Here is a 21327-nt window from a genome sequence, read left to right as displayed (position 1 = left end):
TTGAATTTCATTTTGGGGAAGAGGAGAAAGTCACAAGAAGGCAAATCTGGCCAGTAGAGTTGTTGGAAATTGACAATTGTGTTGTGGCTTGAGCACACTGTGACTTATAGCATCACTCTGCCTTCACACTCCAAGAGAAATTCACAATCATATACATTAACATTCAAAAGTTTGGGGTCACTTTGAAATGTCCTTATTTTTGAAAGAAAAGCATTTGTTTTTTTCAAGAAAGATAACAATAAATGAATCAGAAATACAGTCTAGAGATTGTTAATGTGCTAAATGACTAATCTAGCTGGAAACGGTTGATTTTTAATGGAATATCTACATAGGTGTACAGAGGAACATTTCCGGCAACCATCACTCCTGTGTTCTAATGCTACATTGGGTTAGCTGACAGTGTTGAAAGGCTAACTGATGATTAGAAAACCCTTGTGCAATTATGTTATCCCATGAATAAGTGTGAGTTTTCATGGAAAATTTGAATTTGTGTGGGTGACCCCAAACTTTTGAACAGTAGTGTAAATGATGAGAAAAACGAATTTGTCCAAGGTGGTTTAGAAATGTGTCCAAAATTACTCGAAATGTGTCCAAAATTAATTAAAAAGCTTGTCCAAATTGACACTTAAATAATCCAAAATGACTCAAAATTGTATCAAAATGATTTTACATTTGTCCCAAATGGACAAAAAAACACTTATCCAAGATTACTCATTTGCTGTCAATGATAAATAAGTGCAATAGCAATTAGAAAACATGCTGTACTGCCCATATCAAAGCCAGGTTCTCTCTCCTCTTCTTCTTCTGCAGAGGGGAGGTGAAGTCCATGTTCACCCCCAGAATCACCCTGCCCCCTCTGTGTCGAGGTCTGGGGGGACTGGAGGGAGGCAGCCAGCGCTCTCTGCAGAGGAACGGCACCATCAGGAAGACATTCAGTGGGGGGATGGCAGCCATACGCAGACACTCCCAGTGCATCGCAGTAAAACTACAGGCAGTAAGTATACCAGTAACTTTACTTTCTCTCACTAGGTTCAGTCTCTCACTTCCACTCTGCCCTTGGCCTCTAGGATGCTCTGGTGAATCTGATTCGTCGAGCTCGGCCAGTGTTCCTGCAGTGTGTGAATGCAAAGACTGACGGTGGAAGTTTTGACGTCCCGGCTCTCAGAGTGCAGCTGGACTCCACACAAATCCTGTCCGCCCTGCAGCTCTACCGCACAGGTTGGCAAATTCTCACTGACAAACCTTTTCTTTTTACGCAAAAACGGAGGAGTTACGGAGAAACAAATCAGCAACAACCTGTTAATGTACCATGAATCTCTTAAATACCTAATAATTGAGCACTATACAGCAGATAATGATGTACAGAATGGACCTGGTATCTTTTGCCTGTTTTCTTAATGTCTTTGATGTTTTGATGTTGTCACTAGTTTTCCAGCAAAGAAAATAATAGTGTTGCTAGCCTGTGTGAAAATAGACTGAATTCTGAATTTGAACATATCCAGATAAAATATCCATCCATCCATCCATCTTTTAAACATTGCTTAACCCTCATTAGGGTCATGGGGGTGCTGGAGTCTGTGTTACCTGTGTCTGTGCTACCTTTACAGAGAACCACTGCTTGACTACATTTTAAACTGTCTAAATTGCAGCACTGCACCTGCTGACTGCTGCCTTCAATTTTAAAGATTTATTTGCACTTTAAGCAAAATAATAAAACACCTTTTAATTCTAACATGAGGTTAAAAACTGTACCAGTGCCCCATTCTGCATGTTTTCCTTTATGTTTGCTCCAAGAAAACAAGACTCTGTTCTACCTATTCCTGCTATAACAGCTGATCATCATCTGATCAATATAAGATCAATATAGCAATAACTCATATTACTCATAATTTTACAATCAACACACAAAAGTCACTCTAACAGTGGGAGATACTTTATTAATTGAGACTATGATATGACAGTTAATGTCGAATTTATTAACCCTTAGATACACGAGTGATTGGACCCTACACTCTTCTATAAGTGGGTCAAAAATGACCCGTATAAGAATCAGTGTGTTTTTATATCATTTTTGTCATTTTAGTTTAAAATAATCATTTGTATTATTTGTTTGTATTATATTTTTGTTCACACAAGGATGATTTCATGTTTGAAATATGTTTGTATTTCACTTTATAACAGAATTTGAACATTTTGATCATTGAAAAAGAAGAATATTGCACAAAACAGCAATAGTAGAGTGTAAGGAACCACCTTGATGACATTTTTCCACTCTTTCCCTCCAACTGTTGCTGCTCACCGTCCCTCCAAGTTTGTGCACTGCATCACCTCTTCTATGATATTATCAGTGATAAAGAGCTGGATTTAGTAGTACAAATATTACAATTTCTTTAAAAGAATAAAAGGTAACTTAAAAAATTAAATGGAAAGATATCAAAACTTGTTATTTGAGGAATAGCTGGAAAATTAAATAACTCTTCATGACAAAGATATTGCAAGAAAACGACCTCACCGGGGCATTTTTGACCCACTTATGTATCTGAGGGTTAAGAACACAGTCAAGGAAAAATCTAAGACTTGCGGTATTTTGCCTCTTACATACAAATCATACAAAAATATTTTTTATTCAAGTGCCAAACTTAAAATAAAGCTCATTACCTGAGAAGAAGAATGAATAACCAGCAGCCCACACTTTACCTCTGGGTGAGATTTTCTTTCCACAGGAGCAGATTTATCCATTAAGATCCACAATCCAGTTTACTTTCAGAAATCTTCCTCTTTTTATCTGGCCTGGCACAGTGATGCAGGAGAAACAGGAGCCTCAGCATAAGTTCTTGGAATCAACTAGAGTCTGAATTTATTGGATTATTGGATTACAGTGTTCCTGATCTGGAACTAGTTCTGTGTTTGGGTGAAGCAGAGACATATTACAGACTGCTCAGTGTTGAATTGTCATCATTAGAATGAAAAAAAAGATGTTCATGTGTTATGGTTGTGCAGCTGCTTATTCATATTCTGTTATGTTAAATGCATAAATAATGCATAGATATAACATATAAATACTCACAGTGACAGACACTTTATGTTTCTTTGTCATTTTGTGCCTAACTCCTATCACGTTTTCTATTACAAATCATTTTTTCAGGTTTTCCAGCTTTTATGCACGCAGGCTTGATGGTAGAAACAAAATGTCATTAACTTCCCTCTGTCTCTGGCTGCAGGTTATCCCGATCACATGACTCTGAGTGACTTCAGGTGTCATTTCCAGGCCCTGTCTCCTCCAATTATGAAACGTTATGCCTCAATGTTTGTCAGCCATGACGAGAGAAAGGTCAGATGTCACATTGAAGCAGCACAAACACTCTGTGATGTTCAGCTGAGAATAAATAAGCTGTTTTTCCCTCTGTGTCTCAGGCAGTGGAGGAGCTGCTGGTTGAATTGGATGTGGATAAAAAGAGCATCGTTGTAGGAGCCAGCAGAGTGAGAACATGTTTGAACTCTTGTAATAAACGGCCGAACATGAATCAAGCCGATATGGCTCATGGATCCTCTCCCTGCTGCTTGTCAGGTGTTTATGAAGCGAGGTGTGCTGCGATATCTGGAGCAGCAGAGGGACCAGCAGGTCACCGGCTGGCTGGTGCATCTACAGGCTGCCTGCATGGGACATCTGGCCAGGCAGAAATACCGCAAACTCAAGGTTAGTGTGTCACTGTGAGTGTCTACAGTGCTGACTATCTGTTGAAGATGCACATTAGTTCATCTACAGAAGCAAAACTTTCAATTTACTTTGATATACAACACAGAAAAGCAGGGAGAGCTGAGAATATCTGAGAAAATGAAACCAGAATTGAGCCAGATTTCCATTCTGTGATTCTAATTACATGCAAACATTTGTGTTTTTAGATTCTTAATTAGTGATTTTTGCAGATTTAAACACATCAGTAAATTATTTTGTCTCTTTGCAAATAGTATGTATTTAGTTGTGGTTATTTTGTGTATTGTGTGTCTCTTTGTATTCCTTTTTGTGTCTCTTCTTTGTTCTTTTTGCCTCCCTTTGTGAATTCGTTTGGTGGTCATTTTGTATATTTGCTTGTCTTTGTACTCTTTTAACTGAACTCTGATAAAGAAGAAACATTAACAATCATTTCATACAGAGACTCTTGGGCCCTGTAGGCCTGTTCATTAGTACAGAATGAGCTACAAAATACTATTATAATTTGCAGTAATGTTTATATAATGGAAATTGAAGCAACTCCATGTGGAATTTCTGTGGTGTTTGAGCATCTTCCTAATGACTGTGATAGAATAAATTTTGGCTTTAGCAACAACAAGCCAAACTGGTAATATATAGTTTCAATAATGTAGTAAACACTGTGTGCAAATACTGTCATTTGAAAGTAAGTTTTCTATTTGTAGTCATTGTCAGTATTGCAGTTAAAATGCCTTTTGGGGATTTGATAGTCATCACTTTGGGAGAACAGAGAGATCAGTGGTAGTTCTAACACAAGTTTTTTTTTCTTTAGCCTTTATTTTATAGGACAGTGGAGAGAGACAAGAAGCATGGGGAGAAGAATGGGGGAAGGACCTGCAGTGAAGGGCGATGGGTTGGATTTGAACCCATGACTGCTGCGTTGGGTGTTATAGCCCTTGTTCATGGGTCACCCGCTCAATCAGTTGAGCTACTGGGACGCCCATCTAACACACATTTGACTTAAACCCTGTTTTCATGTCTCTAGGTGCAGCAGATGGCAGTCAGATGCCTGCAGAGGAACCTGCGGGCTCTGAGATTCGTGACCAAGTGGAGCTGGTGGAAACTTTTCTGCAGAGTGCGTCCTCTGCTCGATGTCAACATGGACAATGAGAGGCTCAGGGCCAAAGAGGTAGACACACAGTTATGCTCAGGTGCTGAAGCTTTTGGGGAAATACACCTATTTACTCTCTTACTGAGATTTCATTGATAAGACTGATCGTTGGAAGCCAAAAGTGTTCCATGTTTTCTGCTTCAACTTGGACTTAGTACCCCAGACTGAATTCAAGTCTGCTGTAAACATTATTATGAGTGATTCTTTTACTGTGTCTCTGTTTATGGCTCATTCAAGGTTTCTTAATGGTTCCAGTTGTTCTGTAACTTTTCATTGAACTTTCATACTGCAGTGTTTCCTTGTTTCCATAACACATTTTTATGCGCATTTGAAAGTGTTATATTAGTTCATAGAAACGTCACAACACAAAGATAAAAAAAAATCCCCACTTGTGTTTTTGCCTTTGTCAAAAAAAGAGTTGGTGAGCTTCATGAGACATGAAAATGTCTTTTCTGAATAAGCACTGACGTAGTGAACAATTAACTCACGTGTCTGATCAGCAGGTTTCTGCTTTTTTGTTGTCTTTGTCACTGAACCGTATAAAACATGTCTGGTACTAACTGACATGAAAGAATAATTCCAGCTTTACAGATTGAACACAATTCCTGAAGACTCTATTTTCCTCTTGTAAACAGACAAAGTTTTGTTTGTTTCTTCCTCTTCTTCCTCAAGTTTTTTTTAGTGGTTGGCAATAGGGATAACTTTCTTAATTGATGGTCATCCATGTCATCTATCAATATTTGATTAACCATTATGCAAAGTGGCTATTTTTCCATGTGATGATAAAGCTTCTTGTACATGGATGCTTATGTGAAACCAGTTAACTCCATGAGTGACATAGCTACTGAAATACTGTCTCAGGAAAAATTGGGCTTTCCTAAACATTAATGCTGGCTAGAAGCTATTATAGAAGTTTGTCATTTGGGCCTATTGCTAGCTAAACCTCCACGGTGCTCTCAGCCACTGAAAAGCACCTTATCCACTAACAATCAAAACTGGAATATAGCAAAACTACTCTTTTTAACAATATCTCCATGGTCCTTTGTAATTGCTAAACATCTTCTTTTGCTGTGTTTATTACAACTATGCAGCCTGTAGTGCCACCTCCTGATGATACTACACAGCGTAGTTTATTCACTCAAAAGCATTTAATAGAAAGAAACCTAATTCATATTTTGTATTTTTTATTTTTACTTTTTGTTCCAGTTCAAAAGTTTGCTCTAAATTTGCTTGACAGACCTGGTTTTGTGCTCCTGAGTCCTGAGCAATGGAACCAACTGAAGGACCAGATTTCATATATTGACAATGCCATTAAAAGAGCATAAGCATTCCTTTCGGTGTTATCTGTTGAACTAATTGAACATATTGGCTAATTAGTTTTGCAATGTGCTCCTGTCTGGTCATCCTTTTAAAAGAGGTTTAAAAAAATAAAGGGGTTATAATGTACAGTAGTGGAAAAAGTTTTTGGCCACACCATGCATTTGTGAAATACTGCATTAAGAATCACTCTTAGGTCTTCAAGTGCTATTTCTTTTAGTACAGTCACAGCCATAATACTAAACGCATCCTAAAAAAGCCATTAAAAACTTGAAAGACATTTTGAGTATTGGGTCATTTTGGTAGCAGTGATCCACTAATGAAAGTCCATCCATCCATTATCTATACACCACTTAATCCTCATGAGGGGCTGGAGTCTATCCCAGCAGACTTATGGTGAAAGCAGGGGACACCCTGGACAGGTCACCAGTCTATCACAGGGCTACTAATGAAAGTCGTGCTTTTTTATTAAAAGACACAATTTTTGTTGCCATCCTTCATGTCTATATAAAGCCAGCACATTTGAAAGTTCTTCAGAGACAAAAATGGCTAGAACAAGAACAAAACAACAAATATTTAGAAGAATTAAAAGCAGTAATTCAAGAAGAATGGGACAAGATTACCCCTCAACAGTGTGAAAGGCTCATGGGGAACATGCCAGCCAGGATTAGCGCTCTACTGCGTGCTAATGGCAGGACTACTACTATTAATAATAATGGATTAGATTTATACAGCGCTTTTCTATTAAGGCATACTCAAAGCGCATACAATGGATCCATTATTCATTCACTCACACATTCTCACTCTGGTGGTGGTAAACTACATTTGTAGCCACAGCTGCCCTGGGGCAGATTGACAGAAGCGTGGCTGCCAATCCACACCCACGGCTCCTCTGACCACCACCAACATTCACACGCATTCATACACCAGTGTGAGTAGCAGCACTGGAGACCAGGTGGGTAAAGTGTCTTGCCCAAGGACATAACAGCACATGACTAGGACAGAGCGGGAATCGAACCGCCGACCCTTCGATCATTGGACGACCCGCTCCACCACCTGAGCCACAGCCGCCTAAATATTATTTTGATGATGTGATGGTTTATTAATTTTTTGTTCAGTTTTGAACACATTCTCTGTTATTTTACTTTGATACAGACAATGTTGAGAGCTGACATAGTGAAACTCAAGAATTTAATTTTGTTAGTTTTTCTTGTAAACAATAAACAAAAAAATATCATTTGTATTTGTTTATGTCTGTCCAAATATTCCATTATAATATTTCAGATTGTGTACAATTTTAAGGGTGTCAGAAAACTTTTTTCCACCACTGTACGTTTTCAGACTTGCTCTCCTGGAAGAGGCTTATAGTGTTGCACTACCAACTAGTTCAAGCTCTGCCCGCTGCCTCCCCTCCACATACCTACAAATCGCTGTGTGAATGCGACATTGTCTGTTTAAGAAACCCTTCCCAGTTCTGATGCCATAAAAGTGCAGAGAGAAGGAGTTTCCGAAACTGTTCAAACATATGACAAGATGTAGTATCCTGTTGCCTGAGGCTCAGTAATTAACTCATCATATCTTGTTTGTTTAGTCTGTACAAAAGCAAACTGTAAAAGCGACATGTTGTGGTTTTGCACTGCTTATTGGCCAGGAGCAGTCAGTTCCCAGAGCCTCACAATAACCTCAGCTTGTACTGCTACAATAGCCTGACATAAATTCTGCAGCATGTAATATTGATTCAAGCAAATTAAAAATGTTGCCTCTGAACAAATCATATACTCCACTCATGAGCAGTTCTAAGATCTTAAGTATCAGCTACCATCACACTGTCTTGTAATGAAACTGTTTTTGAAAACTAAAGAAGACGCTGATAGTCCATAACATACAAAGACACAAACAGAGAGCTGATTAGTCTGAATGATAGAAGTTTGGTCGGCTACATCAATGCCTGCCTCCACTGCCTCCGCATCCAACAGGTGGACTTTGGTCTCAGTAAAAGATTACGTCATAAAAATAAACAATTCATCAAGCAAATAGTTTAGGGTGTGACTTAAAATATGTTTCAGTTGCTCTAAGATGCTCTTGTTTTGTCAGGATGAGATATCAGCTCTGAGACGACGCCTGGAGAAGTCAGAGAAGGAGAGGAATGAGCTGAGGCAGACTGCAGACAGCCTGGAGACCAAGGTTTGTGCTGCCTTCAACACATACACAATGCACACAGACGCACTGCTCATGTTGTGATCCATGTGTGCAGGTTACGGCTGTGACATCTGAGCTGAGTGATGAGCGTTTCCGTGGCGATGCGGTGGGTCAGGCTTTGGATGTGGAGAGGGCAGAGAGACTTCGACTCAGCAGAGACAACAAAGACCTGCAGGTAGGCCGACTGTAAAAGTAATCTATTACACAGCACGTGAGTTCTGAGGAGAGTAATTTGCCTCCTGGGTGCAGTGACTTTAATCTAGCGTTCCTGAAATGATTTCATCCTCTTTATTGTCAAACATCTGTCTTCTTTCGACCGTAGGCTCGCCTAGACCAGTGTAAAGTCACCATGGAAACCCTGGAGAAGCAGCTGGAGGAGGAGAAGCAGAAAGCGCAGGTTGCTGAGAGTCAGAGAGGAACAGGGACAGGTAAAGAACAAGAGTTTGCTTTTCTGTGCTTTTCTCATCATTAAGTGCAGAAAACACAAAAGTCAACATCATTTCTGTATCTGTTAGTGTTTAAATGTAGTCTCCTGGGCTGCTTTTACCTGGAGATACATGGAAGGGTTTTGAAGAGGCTCAGCTGATTAGAAATGTATAGGGTCATTTCATCTTAAATCTTCAGGGGCATTCTGCCTACGCATTTTTGATTTGCTTTAAACTTTTTAATCATAAGCTATAGATATTTAAAAAGGTTTAAGTGAAATTTTAGATTGGTATACAAATGTATTTATGTTATCCATCCATCCATTATCTATACACTGTTTAATCCTCATTAGGGTTGCGAGGGGGCTGGAGTCTCTCCCAGCTGACTTAGGGTGAAGGCAGGGGACACCCTGGACAGGTCACCAGTCTATCACAGGGCTACATGCAGAGACAAACAATCACACTCACATTCACACCTGTGGACAATTTAAAATTATCAGTTAACCTCAGCATGTTTTTGGACTGTGGGAGGAAGCTGGTGAACCTGGTGAAAACATGTGTAGTGTAAATGTATTTTTTAAAATCGCCCTGCAACCCACTTTCGATTTTTGCACATTGAAATTTGTGGATACGTTGAAGCGACAATATCTTAGAAAGTATTATCAATAAAAGTCATAAATGTTCACTGTTATTTCTAACTATACCATTCACTCAGAATCTGCAATACTGTAGACAGTCAGATCACACAGTCCCTGATTATGGATGAGCTGAAATATGAAAAAAAAAAAAATGTAGCTGTCATGAAAAGTCACTTGAGCACACATTAAGAAAAAAAAAAGATAATAGTAATAATGATGCAGATGTCAACTTGTATTTTCTGAACCACGTGTCATTGCATGTCACAATAATACAAAACAACATTCGGAATACTGTTATATATAATATTTAGTTGCAAAAATGAAAAAAAAAGTTGTTTTTGTTAAACTTTGAACGACTGAGCAAGTACAAGTTGTACTGCAACAACAAGAATATTGGGAAATAGCCTTATCCAACTAGGACAAAGTTCTGGAGTTTTAAAATACTTCTCCAAATATGTCACATTTTAAATTATAGCTTGATAAGAAATACTCCAATAATACACTACCATTCAAAGGTTTGGCATCACAAATGTCCTAATTTTTGAAAGAAAATTTAAAACAAAATTTAAATTCATCAAAAATACAGTGCAGACATAGTTAATGTGGCAAATGACAAGGGTAGGATTATCTACTAGGGTACAGAGGCCCATTTCCAGCAACCATCACTCCTGTGTTCTAATGCTACATTGTGTTAGCTAATTGTGTTGAAAGGTTAATTGATGATTATAAAACCCTTGTGCAATTATGTTAGCACATGAATAAAAGTGTGAGTTTTCATGGAAAAAATGAAATTGTGTGGGTGACCTCAAACTTTTGAACGGTAGTGTACCTTGATGAGAACTGTCTCTGTGTAAGTCTTTCTGAGTGGTCATGAAAAGCTGCAGTGCAAATGACGATGCTGACAGGTTACATTATTTTTCTGTCCTCTCAATATCTTTGTCCAGCAGTCTTCTACTCTCTCTCTTCAACATATATAGGATAACATAGCAAACCTCCATTGTTCTATTTCTTATGTGCTCATAGAAATGGAGTTACATCCCAAACCTATTATTTTTTGTTGTTTTAGTGCACTCAGAGATAATGTCACAATCAGAGCTGTAGGATGGAAACAGAAAGGCTGAAAAAGCAAATTAGGGGTCCATTCCAGTCAACTGCCTGAGTTGCAGTGCAAAGCCACCTATTGATCTATTGTCTATCTATTGATTTATTCTAAACCTTTCTCACTTTTTATCAAGAGGTTTGACTTTCCTAACTAAACAAATTAGCTGTAAATTGCTATTTCATCTTGATGAATGCCACCTGCTCATGGGTGTCAGATGTGATCATTAGCGTAATCAATGGCACCTACATTGCCACACAAGTCTACCATGTTCTTCTTCTTTGTTTCTGTGCACATTTCATTCATTAAAAGGAGAAATGAACACTGTGGAGTTTCAATTCCCGTAGTCAGTGGTGGTAGTTACTTAGGTATTTAGGTAGCAGGTAGCCCCAGATTATTGGTTCATGTAAAGACAAACAAACAACAAGCAGTCTCATCACTGAGGGTAATTTTGCTATTTATTTTGTAGCTCTGCAAATACTTCTTTTATAATTATTTCATCAGCTCAGTTTTGCTCCCTAGTAAGATTTATTGATGGTATTTGACAGGTAAATGGGGCAGCAATAGGTCAAGCTAAAAGTGAATTTTAAGAGAGTTGCTTTAAAAATGTAACAGTGATTTTGTGGTGGATCAGCTACAGATAAATGTCTGTACCAAGAAGACAGACTGACATGAAGCACTGATAAAATGATGGGATTGACATAATGGTTTGGTAACAGACAACAGTGATCCAGTGGTCTACTCTGTAACAAACAGCCAGCATCACTTCTTTAACCGCATCTTGGGTAGAAACCCGTTTAATTATCAATCATTCTGTCAAACTTTATCAGTACAGCACCTTTTCTACAAGTTAGTTCAATGCGAAATGCATTACAGATGACTGAGAAACTCTGACCGATGAGTACAATCAACAAGAAGGAATAGAACATTTTAAAATGTAAATATAACAGCATAAATATTGAACATTTCAATTAAAAGGTAAGTTTTAGGTTTGTGATTAAAGATATCAACAATTTTAGCCATTTTCAGACCAGCAGGCAAACTGTTCCTAAAAACCCACTAAAAGATTGTGTTGAGTAGCTCCATCAGAGACCAAAATTTGAATTATTGGCCCTTCAAAATGGAAAGAAGCGCATTTTTTTTTCCAAACGAGTGGTTTTGGGGCCCCAGATAATTAAATTGAAGACAACATGCAAGAGACTTGTAATTTGTCACATATAATGACTATTTATAGACCCTATTGCACACCAGTTTTTGTAGTCCTACGAATGATTTTGCATCACCATTTTTGCAAAACAACAAAAAACAGAACCTTGGCTTACAACACTTGGCATACATTAAATTGTAATGATGTTAGAGGCCTCAAAGGCTGGTGAAATGTCGACCAAAGACTGTATTTGTATTAGGAAATATGGATAACTCACACACACACACACACACACACACACACACACACACACACACACACACACACACACACACACACACATATATATATATATGTATGCACATATGTCTTCTCCTGGAGCTATTTAATGATTTGGATCTGCTTGTCTGTGTCCTCTGCAAATTTCATGGCTGGTGGGAGGTATATATATCTGCTGTCATTGAACCCATAAAATGACTTCCCAGGTTAGAAATTTTTTTAGGGTCAAAATACACAAACTCTCAGGAATACAAAATAGTTTTACATAAGTTTTGTGTCCCAAATAATAAGGTCAAAGTCATAGTCAAAGTCAGCTTTATTGTCAATTCTTCAACATGTTCATGACATACCAAGAATCAAAATTCTGTTACTCTCTCTTCGATATATAAATAAGTGAACCGTAAACAAAATCTGAAACAGTGCAGCAACAAATTCGAAATATGTCTGAATTGACAAGGACTGACCTAGTTTCAAATTTAAAAAATGAGGCAGAGGAGAGTCACCAGGTTTAAAGTGACCCTGACGATCACCCCGGAAAAAGTGACATCCATCTCTCCATGTCACGCAGAAAGCGAGCTGGCCATGCAGCTGGAGTGCTGCCAGACGGAGGTGGAATTTGTCCGCAGACGACTGAAGCAGACAGAGGAAAAACTGGAGACAGAGAGGCAGACCCGACAGCAGCTCGATACCAAGGTGAGGCAGGACACTGTGGCGTGCACAGCAACATTGATGGCAGATTAAATGTCTGAGCTTAATAACACCCTGTGTGTGTGTGTGTGTGTGTGTGTGTGTGTGTGTGTGTGTGTGTGTGTGTGTGTGTGTGTGTGTAGGTGGCGACACTGCAGGCCCAGCTGGAGCAGTCCAGGAGGAGCGTGACTGAACTGAAACGTCACTGTCGCCGAGTGACTTCCGACCTCCAGGATGCCCGAGTCCTCACTGACAGTCTGCAGAGCCGCATGCATGAAGTAGACCGCAAACAAAGAAGGTCAGTGTCACCTCATACTGTTTTTTTTAAAATATTATTATATCAAGATTACAATGGGGCTGCACAGTGGCCTTGCAGCTGGAAGATCCCCAGTTGGCGTACTGGCCTTCTTGGGATCTTTCTGCATGTAGTTTGCATGTTCTCCCTGTGCATGCGTGGGTTTTCTCTGGGTACTCCTGCTTCCTCCCACACTCCAAAACATGCTGAGGCCAATTGGTAACTCTAAATTGTCTATAGGTGTGAATGCAAGTGTGTTTGTGTGTCTCTGTATGTAGCTCTGTGATAGACTGGTGACCTGTCCAGGGTGTCCCCTGCCTTCACTCTAAGTCAGCTGGGATAGACTCCAGCCCCCCACAACCCTAATGACAATTAAGCAGCGTTTAGATCATGGATGGATAGAAGATTAATTCAATTTCAATTCAATTCAATTTTATTTATATAGCGCCAATTACAGTCAAATTGTCTCGAGACGCTTTACAGAACCCATATGCCTGACCCCCAGAGCAAGCCAAAAGGCGACAGTGGCAAGGAAAACACCCTTTTAACAGGGAAAAAAACCTCGAGCAGAACCCGGCTCTAATGTGGGGGGACCCATCTGCCTGCTGGCCGGGCGGGTTGAGAGGGACAGAAGAAGTAGAGAGGTAGAGATAGAGGGGTAGAGGTAGAGATAGAGGGATACAGATAGAGGGGTAGAGATAGGGAGGTGGGGGGGTGGGACACAAGGACCATAAAACACAACCACACATCTGAAGCATCCAGCATCCAGCTCTGGGACCAGGGACACTCGGAGAAAGGACACAGAAAGAAACAGAGTGAATGTAATGCAATAATGGTATATATAGTAAATACATAGGTAGTTAGAGAAGGGCTCAGTGCATCAAGAGAGGTTCCCCAGCAGCCTAGGCCTATAGCAGCATAACTAGGGGCAAACTAAAGGGACGTCAAGAGGGGAAGTCAGTTGTGCAAATGAAAACACCAGCTCACCCCGTCAGGGTCACCCAGTCAGCCCTAACTATAAGCTTTGTCGAAAAGGAAGGTTTTAAGCCTGGTCTTAAAAATAGAGAGGGTGTCCGCCTCCCGAACCCAAACTGGGAGCTGGTTCCACAGGAGAGGTGCCTGATAACTGAAGGCTCTGCCTCCCATTCTACTTTTAGAGATTCTAGGAACAACAAGTAAGCCTGCAGTCTGAGAGCGAAGAGTTCTGCTAGGATAATATGGTACTATCAGGTCTTTAAGATATGATGGAGATCAGTTGTTAAGAGCTTTATATGTCAGAAGAAGGATTTTGAATTCTATTCTAGATTTAACAGGGAGCCAATGAAGAGAAACCAATATAGGAGAAATATGATCTCTCTTGCTAACTCCCGTCAGTACTCTGGCTGCAGCGTTTTGTATCAGCTGTAGATGTTTCAGAGAGCTATTGGGACAACCTGATAATAAGGAATTACAGTAGTCAAGCCTAGAAGTAACAAATGCATGGACTAGTTTTTCTGCATCACTCTGAGACAGGATGTTCCTGATTTTCACAATATTTCTCAGGTGGAAAAAGGAAGTCCTACAGATTTGTTTTATGTGCGAGTTAAAGGACATGTCCTGGTCAAAGATAACACCGAGGTTCCTCACAGTAGTACTGGAGGCCAATGTAATGCCATCCAGAGTAACTATATGCTTTGAAAGCAATTCTCTAAGATGTTTGGGGCCAAATACAATGACTTCAGTCTTGTCTGAATTTAGTAGTAAGAAATTATAGGTCATCCAGGTCTTTATGTCCTTAAGACAATCTTGCAGTCTAGCTAGCTGATTAGTTTCATTTGGCTTCATAGATAAATACAATTGAGTGTCGTCAGCATAACAATGGAAATTAATACAGTGCTTCCTAATAATGTTGCCTAAGGGAAGCATGTATAATGTGAACAGTATTGGTCCTAAGACAGAACCCTGAGGAACTCCATGATTAACCCTAGTATGCTCAGAAGAGTCATTGTTGACATGCACAAACTGGAACCTGTCTGATAAGTAGGATTTAAACCAGTCCAGTGCTGTCCCTTTAATGCCAATAGAATGTTCTAGTCGCTGTAATAAAAGTTTGTGGTCGATTGTATCGAATGCTGCACTAAGGTCCAATAAAATAAGTATAGAGACCAGTCCATTATCTGACGCTATGAGAAGGTCATTAGTAACTTTCACCAGAGCTGTTTCTGTGCTATGATGCACTCTGAAGCCTGACTGAAACTCTTCAAACAGGCTATTCCTTTGTAAATGTTCATATAATTGATTTGCAACTGTTCTTTCCAGAATTTTAGAGAGAAATGGGAGGTTGGAAATTGGTCTATAGTTGGCTAAAACATCTGGATCTAGAGTGGGCTTTTTAAGTAAAGGTTTGATTACAGCAACCTTAAAAGCCTGTGGTACATAACCTGTTACTAGAGAGAGATTAATCAGATCTAACATTGAGGAATTAATTAAAGGTAAAGCCTCCTTGAACAGTCTAGTTGGGATAGGATCTAAAAGACATGTTGATGGTTTGGATGTAGAAACTATTGAAATGAGTTCAGAGAGATGTATGGGGGTGAAAAATTCTAAATATCCATCTGGTCTTACAGCCAATTCTAAAGTATCTGTACTCGATGATACATCTGTGACATTTGCAGGAAGGGCCAGATTAATTTTTTTTCTAATCGTAATAATTTTATTTGTAAAGAAGCTCATGAAGTTGTTACTGCTCAAAGCTAAAGGAATACAAGTTTCAACAGAGCTCTGACTCTTTGTCAGCCTGGCTACAGTGCTGAAGAGAAACCTGGGGTTGTTCTTGTTTTCCTCTATTAAAGATGAATAATATGTTGTCCTGGCATTACGAAGAGCTTTTTTATAAATTACTAGACTTTTTTTCCAAGCTACATAAACTTCCTCTAAATTAGTGGAGTACCACTTCCTTTCCAGCTTTCGGGACGCCTGCTTTAAAGTCCGCAGCTGGGAATTATATATATTACAATGCCATCTTACTGCTACATCATCTTCATCTTTATATCAATTTGGTTTGAATCCACTCAGTAATTTTATGGTGTAGCAGTCTTAAATTTTTATTTTTAACACCATTCTGCTGCTGCGTTGGGCCTTTTTTTGCACACTTCTTTTTATACCTACTAATTTCTAATGTAAACATCTATCATCTTCATGGCTATCCGTCACTGTCAGGGATGATGGTCTTTTTACTTTGATCTATTTGTGATCTTTCCAACAGCTTATAAGCCCAGTTCTGAGAGTTATTTCAGAAATTCAGATGAAAGGTGCTCTTTGGTAGGGAACACGAAAGTACAAAAACGAGAAAAGATCCTAAGTACTTTTCTGGCAAAAAAGTTTAAAAGCTTTTTTTCTGGTGTCTATTTCACAATGAAACATGGACAAGTTAAAATAAAGCCAGGATACAACCTACATAGAGCAGCACAAACAGCCTTCTTCAAGTATGAAAGATCTTTGAACTAAATTTACTGTCCCTTGTGACTCTCTAAACTCTGGCTGTTTTTCTTTCCTCACTATGAACTCATTTTTCACTGAAATATTAAGCCCCACAGTTTTATGGAACCAGCACAAACATGGCTTGAAGGAGAAAAAGTGTTTTCTGTGCAGTGTGATACTGTTAGAATTACCATAAATCATAAAAAAGGAAAACTTTCTTTATTTTATAAAAATTGAAAAGAAACCTGGAATCAACATGTCCAACATTTTACAACAGTCTCTGGCTGACAAATGGTGTCATTTTGACATTTTTTGTTAAAGCAAGCATCACCTGTTTTTACATATCAAACATATGTTCACAAAAATGTTGCTCTGGTCATTTTAGCAGCAAAATGTCCACAGGATTTTCACCTGTGTTTCTGCCTACTCTTTCTGTGTGTCTGTGTTAATACAGGTTTGATAATGAATTGACTCAGGCTCTGGAGGAAGCAGACAATGAGAGGGAGCAGAAAGACAAAGCCTTTCAGGAAAATGCAGTACTGGGTGCTGAAATATACAACCTACGCCACAATCTACAGGTGTGACTTTGTTTATAAGTGGACCTAATGTGTGTTTTTGAATGAAATCACAGGAAAAATGTTAATGTTTAATCTCACATCTGAACATGACTTCTGCTAGGGACTAGCAGATGCTGATGATAAAGTAATGTACTTTAAGGTAAAATGTCAACAGCCGTCATTCATCAAGTTTAAAATGGAATAGAGTGCAGAATTTATTGTGGAAATTACAGTTGTCAGATCTGATTCATGAACCGGTCTTATTCCAGTAAAATAAAACAAATTGCATTGTAGATTGATGAATTAGACCATTCTGTTAAGGCATATTTGACATATGACCAACCCAAAATATTGTGCTTATGACAGCTTGTTGCTCACTAAAAGGTTAGTGGTACCAAACTGAATATAGATTTAAAGAAACTGACATATATGAAGCTCAGAATTCATTGTTTTCTGGTTATCTTTCTTGCCTCTGGGATTTCTTATTGCTAGTTGTTGCAGCTTGTCACAATTTCAACAAGAAAAGCACTCAGAGAGTGCAGTACCAAGGCAGCGCCGTCGTATCATTTCTGACGACTGAAATCTTGAAAAAATTTGTAGCAGAAATCACGGCACCGTAGAATGTGGCTATTTAATATAGATGTACTCACAAACGAAATGACCTTGCGCTGAGCACAGGCGTGTGTTATGCATGTGTATGTTATGTACGGATACTGAATCACGTGACCTAAATGTAAATGTATTGGGAGGCGGGAATTGATGGGACCTGGAAACACCCCCACAATTTAATCAATTGTTCCTTGTATCATTTCTGACAGATAAGTCCTGAAAAGTCTGCAGCGGTGGCTTTGTAGTAGGATCGCAATCATGTGATTGTCAGCAGGCAGCTGACATAGTGTTCACTTGTAGTCATAGTTACAGTGACACCGTGCTGCTATCTGGCATTGGTACAGAAATCTTTAACAAATCTGTGAATCCAGACTATAAGCAGCATCACTGCCAAAATCTAATCATTTGGTACTTGTGTCATTTCTGACCTTCCCTGAAAATTTCATCCAAATCCGTTAGTCCATTTTTAAGTAATGTTGCTAACAGACAGACAGACAAACCAACGCTGATCGTCACATACCATAATTTCTGGACTATTGAATGCATCTGAATATAAGCTGCACCCACTAAATTTGAAAAGAAAAAAAGTTTTTTACATATATAAGCCGCAGGAGTCCACGTTGTAACATGAGATATTTACACAGATTTTTTTTTAGCTTTTAATTAAATAAATGCTTTTTTTTCTGAACAGTGCCTGTCGCATAGCAGTAAAACACATTGAGTCAGTTCTTCATGCTGCCGACTCCAACATCTCATCTCATCTCGATTCACTGATGCCAAGCTTACACGCAGCAGCTCTATTTCCTTCTTTGACAGGCAGATCGATTGCCTTTAACTTAAAAACTGCATCATATGCATTTCTTCATGTGTTTTCCATGATGAGGGTGTGTGCATGAAGCGCAAAATGACTGATCTGAAGAATTTAGTATGAATGCGTTTGATTTAATTTGAACAGTTTCATTGGTCCACTGTGACCTGTAAGGTAATTTCATTCTGATGTCACGAGGCTAAATGTATTCACGGCATGAAGCTCGCCCATAAAAATCTATACATTAGCTGAAATTGTTGTATAAGCCACAGGGTTCAAAGCGTGACAAAAAAGTAGCGGCTTATAGTCGAGAAAGTACGCTAACTCTACTACGTTCCTTGGCAGAGTAGCAAGATGACACAGTCATAGGATTTAATTGGTGTGTGCAGCAAAAGATACATACAGTGTACAAAATATATACGGTATATGTATATATATCAGACTCAATCAGCAATACTCAGAAAAATCGAAAAGAGAAAAACATCAAGTTTGAGTAAAACATAAAGGAACATACAGCCAGAAGGGTCATTCCGTATAAAATGAATCAAACCAGAGAAATGCTCCATTCTGACCCCATCTGAATCAGCTGATTTTACTTGCACAATAACTTTAGTATATTTAATGAAGCCATGCAGAGTTTTCTCAGTATACTGCTTAATTCTGACTGCAGCTTCTTCAGTGGGAATATTTTCTGGTTTCTCTCCTCCTTTCAGACAGTACTGAATATCTTTGGGTTGTGGACAGGACAACATATTTGTCATCTTAGGCTTTGAAAAACACTGATCAAAATTTTGTCACCATTTTCTGTCATTTTATGGACTAAACTACTTCATGATTAGTCCAGCAAATAATCAACAGATGACTCAAAAATGAAAGCAAATGTTAGTTGCAGCATACAATCAACCAATCAATTAATTTACTAAATGTTCCATCTTTATATTTAGAATTACTTTTCATTGAATGTTCAGTGTTTTGTATTAAAAGGATTTGATAACTGGACAGAAGCTGAGATTTAGTATAAGATGGGAGACAGGAAACATTGTTTAATTGTAGTTTTTGTGTGTGTCTGTGCTCCTTTGTGTTTTTGTGTTTTGGTTTCAAGTCCCATGTTATAAAACCTGCCACAGTATCTTTGAGTGAGCTTAGGCTGTTTAACCTGCACTATCTCCAGAGACGCTGCAGCAACAAGATGACAGAATCTCTAAGTTGGAACATAAGCTTAATGTTTTTGTGTGTGGGTGTGTGCAGGAGAGCCAGACAGAGGTGGGCCGTCTGCAAATGCAGAAGGAGGAGCTCTGCGCTCAGATCCGTGACCTCAGCCTGCCCGTCCATCTTGCCACTGATTCGCTGCCTGACCTCAAGAAGCAGCTTCGCCTCTTGGAGAGCCAGGCCAACGAGAGAGCGGAAGAAATCACGAAACTCACCACCAGGATACAGCAGCAGCAACAGGTGCTCACAGTGAACACAGATGCATTGAAATAAACTTACTGGGTCAGCGCGTAGCCTTTCAGATAGCTGTGTTGTTACAACATCTTAGATTTTGTTTAGAGTTTACTTATTGATATTAAGGATCCAAAACTAACATCTGTAAAATATCTTCGATGAATTTTGAAAATTTCATATGTTTGTAGAGACCTGAGAACATGAGGTGTGTCATGATGCTTGTTGAATAATCATCAGTTTTACTGTTCAGTGTTCATTCCAAGTATATATACACTACCGTTCAAATGTTTGGGATCACTTAGAAATGTCATTGTTTGTGAAAGAAAAGCATTTTTTCAATGAAGATAGCATTGAATTAATCAGAAATACAGTGTAGACACTGCTAATGTTGTAAATGACTATTCTAGCTGGAAACGGCTTATTTTTAATGGAATATCTACATAGGGGTACAGAGGAACATTTCCAGCAACCATCACTCCTGTGTTCTAATGCTACATTGTGTTAGCTAATAGTGTTGAAATGCTAAGTGACGATTAGAAAACCCTTGTGCAATTATGTTAACACATGAATGAAAGTGTGAGTTTCATAGAAAACAGGAAATTGTGTGGGTGACCCCAAACTTTTGGACGATAGTAATGTATGTAGACATTCAATAAGACAAAATGAGCCTCATATGTTGTTAAATTGCAACATGAAGACAACATGGATGCAACTTGTAACTTTGCACATATAATGACAATGCATTGACACCTGTGAAAATCAGTTCTTGTGGTTCTACAAATTAGTCCACGTCACTTTTTTGATATGTCAAAATGGCAAAAATCAAAGCCCTTGGCTTACAACACTCGACACATATCAAATTCCACTGATGCAAGAGGCCTCAAAGGTCAACCAAATACTATGTTTTTATTAGGAAATATGGAAACATCCAAATATATATATTCACAACATTTATCTATGGAGCAAGTATCATCGGCATTTGAAAGTTTTTCACTTTTTTTAAATTTTCAAAAGCAAGTAAGTGAAAATTTTACCTCTGTTGCATTTGCTGGAAAAAAATGTTGTTTCCTCACTAAATTTCCTGGCTGTGGGAGTTATTCTCTAAATCGCTCAAAATGGTTTTGCAGGTAAAATGTTTTTTTAAGGCTATAAGTAAAAACATGAAATTCTCACAATTCCGCCAGTACATTTTACAGAACTTAGTTCAGTGTCCTAAATAACACATAAATAAACTCTAAACAAAAACTGTTTGTTCCTGAAATCTGTTGCTGTTTGCTACTTTCCTCACCTCTTTGTTGATGTTTCTCTCACAGATACACATGCGGTTTGAGATGGAGATGGAGAGGATGAAGCAGATCCATCAGAAGGAGTTGGAGGACAAAGAAGAGGAATTAGAGGATGTCCACAAGTCCTCTCAGAGACGGGTGGGTTTAACGCAATGAAATGAAATCTTTTTTTACTGATGGCCATGTTGAGGTACCACCCAAAGTCTGTTTTTAGTCC

The 21327-nt window shown here is 38.8% G+C and overlaps 1 protein-coding gene across 3 annotated transcripts in view; it reads left to right on the top strand.

Moving 5' to 3' along the window:
• Positions 1–21327, top strand: part of LOC111566120 (unconventional myosin-XVIIIb) — a 113841-nt gene that overhangs the window by 56230 nt on the left and 36284 nt on the right. For all 3 annotated transcript variants that reach the window (XM_023266536.3, XM_023266535.3, XM_055019087.1), the window contains exons 19-32: positions 811–994; positions 1068–1218; positions 3222–3331; positions 3415–3480; positions 3569–3697; positions 4737–4880; positions 8274–8363; positions 8434–8553; positions 8701–8806; positions 12535–12659; positions 12797–12951; positions 16862–16985; positions 19630–19830; positions 21138–21248. In XM_023266536.3, coding sequence (XP_023122304.2) covers positions 811–994; positions 1068–1218; positions 3222–3331; positions 3415–3480; positions 3569–3697; positions 4737–4880; positions 8274–8363; positions 8434–8553; positions 8701–8806; positions 12535–12659; positions 12797–12951; positions 16862–16985; positions 19630–19830; positions 21138–21248 — 1816 coding nt within the window. The remainder of the gene's footprint in view (positions 1–810; positions 995–1067; positions 1219–3221; positions 3332–3414; positions 3481–3568; positions 3698–4736; positions 4881–8273; positions 8364–8433; positions 8554–8700; positions 8807–12534; positions 12660–12796; positions 12952–16861; positions 16986–19629; positions 19831–21137; positions 21249–21327) is intronic.

The sequence above is a fragment of the Amphiprion ocellaris genome, chromosome 17, assembly GCF_022539595.1.
Source record: "Amphiprion ocellaris isolate individual 3 ecotype Okinawa chromosome 17, ASM2253959v1, whole genome shotgun sequence".
In the NCBI taxonomy this organism is placed as follows: Eukaryota; Metazoa; Chordata; class Actinopteri; family Pomacentridae; genus Amphiprion; species Amphiprion ocellaris.
The sequence above is the reverse complement of the archived record's forward strand: the minus strand, read 5'-3'. Positions and strand labels throughout refer to the sequence as shown.